The sequence below is a fragment of the Colletes latitarsis genome, chromosome 10 (genome assembly GCF_051014445.1).
Source record: "Colletes latitarsis isolate SP2378_abdomen chromosome 10, iyColLati1, whole genome shotgun sequence".
In the NCBI taxonomy this organism is placed as follows: domain Eukaryota; kingdom Metazoa; phylum Arthropoda; class Insecta; order Hymenoptera; family Colletidae; genus Colletes; species Colletes latitarsis.
Window position 1 is genome coordinate 8418691 of NC_135143.1, and position 9462 is coordinate 8428152.

At 38.5% G+C, this 9462-nt stretch overlaps 1 protein-coding gene across 2 annotated transcripts in view; it reads right to left on the reverse strand.

The window, feature by feature from the left end:
- Positions 1-8197, reverse strand: part of Nolo (ADAMTS-like no long nerve cord) — a 581281-nt gene extending 573084 nt beyond the window's left edge. For both annotated transcript variants that reach the window (XM_076775876.1, XM_076775875.1), the window contains exon 1: positions 7687-8197. In XM_076775876.1, coding sequence (XP_076631991.1) covers positions 7687-7710 — 24 coding nt within the window. In that variant the 5' untranslated portion in view covers positions 7711-8197. The remainder of the gene's footprint in view (positions 1-7686) is intronic.
- Positions 8198-9462: the final 1265 nt, after the last annotated feature.

Sequence of the window (9462 nt, forward strand, 5' to 3'; positions counted from 1 at the left end):
CACTCGTAGACATATCTATAGAATGTTTCCTTATGCCTCACGAGTGACTCAGGGGCTGCTGCAGAGTCGGAGATGCTTGCTGAGATTTCCCATGGGTAGCCGTGTAACTAGGACCCACGGAACAAGTTGGTTTGTAGGCCTTGAACGTGCTACTTTACATAGAATCGTGTCATAAGTCTGATTCCGGGCGCGACAGGGGCTGTCAATTACGAAGAAGCAATCGGATTTGCATAAATTGTCATTATTAGAGACGAGGACTGCTCCAATTGTATGTTAATCTGTCTGAGAATTCTACATTAATTATTCGAAATCCCTTTTTGAAATTCCTCGTAACGAGTAATGTTACGTCAAAATGTTTCAAAAATATATAATAACGTTTCTTCGGGCGATGCTTCGTTCTTGTGTATTTTTTTCATAAATGCAACGATGCACCAGAAAAATGCAGATGCTTATTTTTGTTTATAAGCAGCCATACTGCAAAGAGCCAAAGGAATAATATAAATGCATTCAATAAAACGGGATCAGATTCCAAGAATTCACAGTGTTCGAAATGCAACCGTTAAAAGAGAACGATGGAAACGGTTCACCTCGGTGTGAAGCCGGAAGTGATATCATATATCCTGTGGTACGAGTAATGCAACCGCGCGATGCAGCTTGGTTTTCTCCGGGAATGACTGATAGCTTGGCAGTAACATTGTCAATTCTCATCGTCGACCTCTAATTACCACGTTTCATCCGACGCTTCGATCGGTAAAACACAACAGGTTGCGAAAGAGGGAAGACAAAGCGGCGGAGGGAGAGAGGAAACGAGATTGGCGAACGGATATCGGCGCGAGTGGCTACAAGCCCTGTCGCGAGTTCGGGCGCTTGTAATTCCGTTGGTAGCCTGACGTTCCAGCTCGTTAGAAAACGAACGTGGCCGAATTCATCGGAATTAGTCGACAAAGCGTGATCGCACTTGGCCGACAACCTTTACAGGTTCTGCCAAAAGCCATGAACGAGACCCGATGAACACCAGAACTGCGCGAACAAACCGTACTACAGGCCGCAACAAGCTGTCTCGAAACACACGGGGAGAAATTGGCACGTACCGTCGCTCTCTGTCGTCGTACCCACGCACAAGGGGTTCGCAAACTCTTCTGGAAATACCTCTGTAACCCACTCGTCGCCATCCATAATTATTGCCATCGAAGCAACGAGAATACTATTGTCAGGACATCGGTACATCGTACAGTGTGCCCAGCAATGGACAAAAGTCAAAAAACTAGAGTCTATGTTTTATAAATTCTTATATCCCAAAATGTTAATAAAGGAACGTAGACTTTAATACTATCCATATAGACACCATGAATGCAATTCATAACACTATCCATATATATCCTGTTGTTGAAAGTGATGCCAGAAATTTATTGCAATTTTCGGTGCATTTCTTAAACATGTACCATTTACCGAAAGTTTGTGTTTTTAATTTGATTTTTCCAAGATGTACAGTATTATAATACCTTCCAAACTGTTAACAAATCTTTTTACAATATTAACAATTGGTCTCAATTTTTTATGTTAAATATTTATCAATTTTGAATTGAGTTTAAAAAAAATACCAAAAAATTCCTTGAGGATTTTTTATATATTAATTTAGGGCACATTAAACTTTAATTTAACGCCAATTTTAACTGCCTGAATTTGCCCGAAACAGAGGAAATGATAAAAATTAATATTGCAAGTACTGATACCTGCTCCGAATTAGAATCGAAATTAATCTAATAAAAAATGTTCTTTTATTTATTTACAAGATAAGAAATTGGTTCTGTATCTATTTTATATTGTAATTAAAAAGAAGTAAAAGAAAAACATTACACAGATGCAAAGTTACGATTTTCTTCACAAACACCCATACAGGGTGTTCGGCCACCTCTGAGAAAAATTTTAATGGCAGATTCTAGAGGCCAAAATAAGACGATAATCAAGAATAATTGTAATTCCCATAACAAAGTTAATTAGCTTATTTAATTTAGTTACGTAAAAATTATTCATTTCGAAATTGATTTTCATATTAAATATGAATAATGAAATATACTCGATAATATTTTTTTTTAATTTTCAATCCTAATTTCATAAAATCCTAAAACAGTGTTTCTGAAGCTTCTGATCATCTAAACAAAGAAAAACTGTTAACACCCTCCTTAAAGTACAATTCAATTATTACTTCGTTAATATATTATAAAACTCTTTTTAAAAAAGTATGTCTTAATTGTATAAAAATTGGCAACGTACAAGTGGGTTATTTGAGATTCATTTAATTCTATTTATAGTATATACGTCTCGCAAAATTTATATTTTATTAATACGTATGAATTATTGTTACGAGGTGACAGTTATATTTAATTAATAGGTAGGAATTACATTTGCAATGTGTAAATTACATTTTATTCGTAAATACGAATCATATTTACAAAATGTGAAATACAATACATTTCATTATTGGCTTTACTATAATCTCTATATAAATCAGGATAATTATTTGTCGCATATGCATGAAAAACACAAAGCTTCATATATACGTAATGCATAAGGCATCCAGCTTAGACTGGGAATGTTATAGAAATTTTTATATAATACGTAAATGTAACTCACACTTGTAATAAAATGTAATTCATACTATTAAAAACCTATTGTTTTAATTGTCTTAGTTTTTTAATGTTTAAAATGTTGCATTGATTTCTATTCTGCCAATTATTGATCTTAAATTATTGATATTAAAATATATCGCATTATTCTAAACTGTATAGAAATACAATTCGTTACTGTAATTATATTAAGAAAATATGTAATTTGTAAAATGTTATGCATAAAATGAAATTATCTAGAGGGTAAATAAATATTATTGTATTAATAGAATAATTCGTCTAAAGATAGGTCAAATTAACATTACGTCATCACTAATGATATTAAACAGGTGGTCACTACTTGAAAGTTAACTTCAACTTTAAGTAACTGCAAAATTGTTAAACTCACGGGTCATAAAACTATCAACAGCTAACAGCACTATCATTGTGCAAAAGCTCATTGCAAAACGTTGTGCCAAGTCTCATTCCTTGCAAAAGCTAACGGAACCTCATCGACAACCCACGAACCACATTTCAGAAACACTGCTCTGGACTATAAACAAATTTTACGTGAGATGACTGGTCAAGAAAACAGTACTTCCCACTGCGTCTATGAATCATTTCGGGCCTACACGGTCGCAAGATGGTCGCTATCTGCCTTTAAGGATATTTATGCTTCCTGCAACTCCAAAATTCCTGCAGCTCGTTCGTAGTCAGAGCCAAATAGGTCACACGATTACACGAACTGCTTCTATTATCTTTTTGCCCTGATTCCAAGGCCCGAGCGCGACGCTCACTCGTAATGACACGCCCCGACGTGTTTGTAGACCGTTCTCGAAACACGTGATCAATACGGGAGGAAAAAATAATTTCATGTCAAGCGCCATTTCCCATCTGTGCAGCTAACGTCCGCGAGAATCTGCAAGCGTCGGACCACTCGTGATCCCAACGGTGTCGTCATTAACACGACAACCACTTCATCGCTTTCTTTTTCACCACGCCATCCCGCGAGCATTCTATGTCCGCCCCTGTCTCCCTTCGACTTATCCGCGTTCACGCCCCCGCGTTATCTGTTCATCACTTCCTGGCTCGCGAACTTGTATTTGTCGGATGTTTCGCGGCCGGTTGGCTCGTGCTGATTCCGACTCTATTGTCCAAGACTTATTTTGTTTTCTCGAGCCCTTTCTAGCAGGTACAGGGGCGGGGGAGAAGAGACAGGTCTGCGAGAGACCTTACAATGGTCCCTCCTCGACGAAGAGGGCTGCGCCCACAGGGGTGGTCATGCAAAATCGACAGGTAATAAGGCAAACTTTTGTCGAAACGAGGGAGGTCTTCACACCTGTACCGAAAGGTGAGAAAATTCCATAACAGAGGCAACAGAGATCTTTGCATAGTCCTCGACTGGTTTGCTCTCGCTTACCGGAGGATCGAAACAGGGTCAGAAATCTTTGGGGCTGAATTCCGCGCGATAGGAGTGAAGACTGGAGTGTCTGTAAAGTATCTGTGAAGTTTGGAAACAATGGGCGGGGAGAAAAAGGTGAAATTAACTAAAAATTTCAACGAGTCATCTTTAAGAGAAAATTGTATTTTGCACTTTTGATCTTGAAGCTCCTCACTTCAAGAAGATTTTAATGATCCCTTAGGGTGGTTTGCAAGTCATAGTAAAAATGCTATGTTTTTTAAATTATTGTTTCGATCCAAACACAAATATAATTTAAACTGATGCCGAATACATTCACACTTTTTTAAGGAATGTATAGAATTTCAGTTACAACGAATTTGATTTTTTTAATTATACGTGAGCTAACACGAAACACGATCACAACACACTGAATTAACACCATTTATTCAAATAAACGAAGATATTTTAAAATAGTAAGGGGCATTTCGAGTTTTCGGTTATTTCTTAATATTTTTTGGTTCAAACTTCGATATTTTTTATGGTTTTAAAATCTTGGCAACGGTATCTTGAAAACTAAGTGCAACTTATTTTGTATGCCAGAACACACAGGAACCTCCTACATCGTAACCATTGAAATCTGTGAGGAATTCCCTATAATATAAATATAATTAACTATTTTTTTTTTTTAGTTTAAGATCGCACCTATTTGTTGAGTTATAGAGACGACTATTATATCAACTAACAACGATAGTCTGGATGAAATGGAGAGCGTTTAAGAAATTAGATATATCGACTACTTTTTGTTCCTAAACACCGATTGTAAAAAAATTTGCTCCGACGAAAATATCTCGACAACCGTTTCACTTTAGAAATCGGAGTCATCGAGGAAGAGATTCGTGTTGGAGCCAGAGGCACGCCATACGTTAGATATTTGCACATTCACGAGTTCTTTCGGTACTCTCCTACCAAACGAGGAAACGCTGGAAGAAGCTCTTTCCTCCCGGCACTGTACGTCGCTCGTAAGTTTCGGCTAAGTTTCTGCAGCGTCAAACAGCAACGGCCCAAAATTCGTACACTACGATTCAAAAGGCATATAACTTTCTTCGGAAACTGAGGATACAGCTACGAACGGCTGTGATTTCGTTGACGCGAGATCCGCTACACCTAACTTCTCGACACTGACAAAGATATTAATTAGAACGCGCGGAAAAGCAAAGCTTAGAACGATACGGTGTCACGCGTTTCAAGAGGATAATGTTCGAAAATAATCATAGTGAAATGTATCCGTACATCCTGGAGAATCGGGACACAATTAGTATTATTTGTTTGTTCGTTCGATTATGTTATTGATAGTCTTGTATTTTGAAATTCAAAATACAAAAGCAGTCATCATTGAATTCAGAAAAAAATCTAAATGTTACATGAAACGTGTAAAGTGTAAAATATTCGTACGTAAATAAACTGACGTTATCTATCTATAAACTCTCTTAGATAATAATATTATTTCGAAAATATAAATCTGGAACATATTCCTCATTTCAGCCAGTTTTTCGAGGGTTAATCGATACGTAATGGAATATGTCGTGTATAATCAAAGTTTCACAACCAATAATTAAGTTGCAAGCAGCGTCACTACCTTATTATTAGACTAATTTCCACTCTTCTAAGTAAACAAGACGTATTCCACTTATTTTCGAGTTTCGATAATTAGATCTTTTATATTTTTAAAAGAGATTCAAATGCTAATCAAATTAGACATATACATAGAAAATTAAAGAAAAACCTAAGCGATTCAGACGAAAAATCTAAGGAATAAAATAAATGTATTTTAAAAATATCTATGAAACGAAGCATCATTGTTATTGTAGCTTTTGTGTGTACGAACACTATATGTTTTTTAACGAATCGTGTTGAGATTTTGTGCAAACTAACAAGTTTTATACTTTTCCATCATGAACTTTCCCCCATCACGCATAAATGAAATAACTATTATTTCCTAGTTGCTCAGGGTGTATAGACGCATATTACACGAAAATTTTTTTCATACGAATAACAAAACTAGCAATTTTCAAACATTGTACTGTATTTTTCGTTGTAAATGTATCTAAAAGGAACTACAATACAATTTAAAACACACGTCACAAAATTGAAATTTATCACGCGAAATTCAATAGCAGGTGATAATGTTTTAAAATCGACAGTAATTTGCATCGTATTCGGATTGTAATCAACGATGACTGGTTTCACAAAACACCCCCTTTATCCGTAGATTTATCTCCCATTTTTACCTTGTTACTTTAGTGCGACAATTCGAGGTATAACATCGTGTGCACGACCCAAATATTGTACAAACTCGGAAAATTGATCATTCCAAACCTATACAACTGTGCTTTCAAATTCTGATTTACCGTAACCCAAATTTCTAACCTCAAACATCAACGCTGAAAAATATTCTGCGTAGCTAAAATTCAAGTTGTCAAAGCTGTTGCAATATCAACAAAACGTATTCAATCACATGAAAAATACTTATAAAAGCTAAAGAAAAATGGGGTGGTAACTTCCCTCGTATAGATCGTATTTCAGATTATCACACTATGACAGACACACTTTTTTAGAAACGAAATATGTTTAAAAAGAGTTACACTCGCTTGCGTTACTTGCTCTTTTTCATTTCATAAAATGAACTCTGAATAACAGAATAAAATATTATGACTATGTTAGGTCAAGAAAAATTAATCACTCTCTCGATTTTTACGGTAGCTACGAAAATATATTTGAAAACTTCTCTTACATTCCTCCTTTGCAACTCGCTATTTCAGTCGCAAACTTTGGTTTTTCTGACAACTAAGTTATGAATAGATGATGATGAATAAGCGGTTAAAGAAATTGAATAGTTTTCTACGCGTAGTTTTTACGAAAATGAGTCGATCATTTACGTCGAGCTAGGAACGAACATTGGCCCACTGCACGATGGCTCGAACCGATCTCCCAAGTGCCAATTTAAACTTCATCAACGTTAAGCTGAATCGGTGATACGTCTCCAGAGGTCTCAGGTGGCCCGTTTGAAAAGGTTAAATTCCGCTCGTAAAACTTCCGCGCGGATTTCTTCGTCCCCGAAAAGTCTCGAAATCGACGTTGCACGGGTCGCGTGCACCGACTGACCTCATTCGAATGGAGAGAATCACGTGGTCTGTTAATTTCTGCGTTCTCGGATCGTAGGGAGGACCGAGGCAAAGGGTCAGGACGCAGGACACGGAATCACGTGCCCACGGGACGCGACGGAATTCGAAAAACGAACCGTTCTCTCAAAGCTCGAAAGAAAACCGTGAAGGAAAGATGCGACATTCCGCCATTGGCAGATTAAAGCGACGTCGGTGGTCTTTGATCATCGTCCAAGGAGCAAGAAAGAGCCAAGAGGAGCGTGAAACGCGAGCATTCGCGCGCTGTAAGAGCGACAAATTCTCCAGAGAATACCGACTCGCTTTTACTGTCGACTTGCAAGCAACGACAATCGGATGAACGGAGGATACGACTGTCCTGCGACGACGAAGGAAGACAGAGCCGAGCAAAGACGAAGAATAAGTCACGCGCTAAAGAGACTACTCCAATCAGACATCCGGTCTTTTCAACGCCAACAAAAGGAAGAAAAAAAATAAAGAAACTTTTTCAGATACTCACGAAAACGAGGTAAGATTTCTTCATGGTCCCCGTCGTCGTCAATCGCCAAAGCTGTTATTCGTGTAGTTTCCTCCCTGTGCGCTTATTCAACGCCGCGACTCCTCCGTTCGTTCGTGCTCTGTCCTGTGAGCTTTCGTCAAAGGTCCTCGACTTCCCACCGCGTACAGACTGCGCCCTCCAAGGAAGGGCGCATCGAGGAACCGGTCCAACTCTTCTTCGAAACGAATCACCACCAGTGTTTCACTTAGCAATCTTCATCACACTAATTCACCCTATTGCGCGGTGCGATTTACACATCACCACTTGGAGACCGTACCTGTCCCGCCACGTGACGGGAAAGATCAACGAATGATTCGAAACGAGAACTCGAAACGCGAATCGCGCGAGACCGTGATCGTTGAAAAGCGAGGATTCGAATGACCTCGTGGCGCCGACGTTGTCGTCGATCCGCGAAGGGGATGTTCCGAACGCACGTGTCCAACGATATCCCGGCCGATGTCGTCGGGCCGAAGTGCGCCGCACGAGTGTCGGCCTTAACGTCTCGAAAGCGCTTGACGTTGGCGCCCGTGCGGCCAAGGTGGGGGCTGGAGGGGTTCGCGGAGAAACACCAGTATTCCCTTCTCCCCCGCCCCACCCCTCCATTCGCGTCTAACCGACTCCAACCCTCGTACACCCCCGCCGCTACTCGGTCGCTCTCTCGCTCCGTCTCTTTCGCCCCTTTCGGGCGTACCCTCCGACCCCGCGTCCACCCATTTCGCGTTGGTGCCGAGGTTGAAATAAAGTGCTGCCGTAGGGGTGGTTCGGCTCCACGACCAACGGATAAGAGCGTCGAAGAAGGACGATCTCATCGAGTCACTGAAATGAGAGAGACGGGGACAATGAGAGCCCGCGAGGTTGCGGCGATCGCGCGGGACGAACGTTCGAGTTCGGTTTACGTGCGCTCAACTGCGAACTTTTAGTGTTCCTGTTTGAATATTAACGTTACTATTTCCACTTTGCTCTTGTGAGCACACTAGAAATTCCAGTTATATGAATCAATTCGGAGACACAAGTGTTTCTATGAAAGAATTTTTGATACGATGCAACGAGTGTTTGGCACTCAATTTGATTTAATAATCGGGGCAAAAATAAATGTAAATTAATGCAAATTGTATAATGCAAAACAAAAGAGAATATGTTTCAATTTTTCTTCTTTTATTTTACTGAAATCATTTTAATACTTAACAGAGACGATCTATTAAAATTAAACATCGTCGTTTGGATCTCACGTTGAAGATCCTCAGAAGACTGTAAACTTCCGTTTGTTTAACACATTGACTGCCACGATACTCACATATGGATAACATTATTTTTCACTGAGAAGCTAAAACAATTAATTCTGAAGATTAAATGTTAAAAAAAATAAATCTAAATATGACTCTTGAATTTTAATGAGGCTGTGAAAATAAGTTATATGACAAATTGAAGATATGCTAGTTTCCAATTGTCTAAAAACAAAGTTCTGTTTTCGTGAACAATTTGAGGGGTTTGATGAGTATATAAATTAAGTAATGTATATAGATCAGGGGATGATATGCATGTCATTATATTAAAATTAATAAACTGTTATAATGAGTATATTTTTTTAACATTAAACAAATTCATATGAATCGATGACTTCTTACACTCTTTTTAATATGGATCCCAAAAGTTTTGGAATATTTTCAAAACCAATACTCTATCACTTCTTTCGTAATATTACAAATATATAATTCGGTTTTTTTGGATCTGTAACCG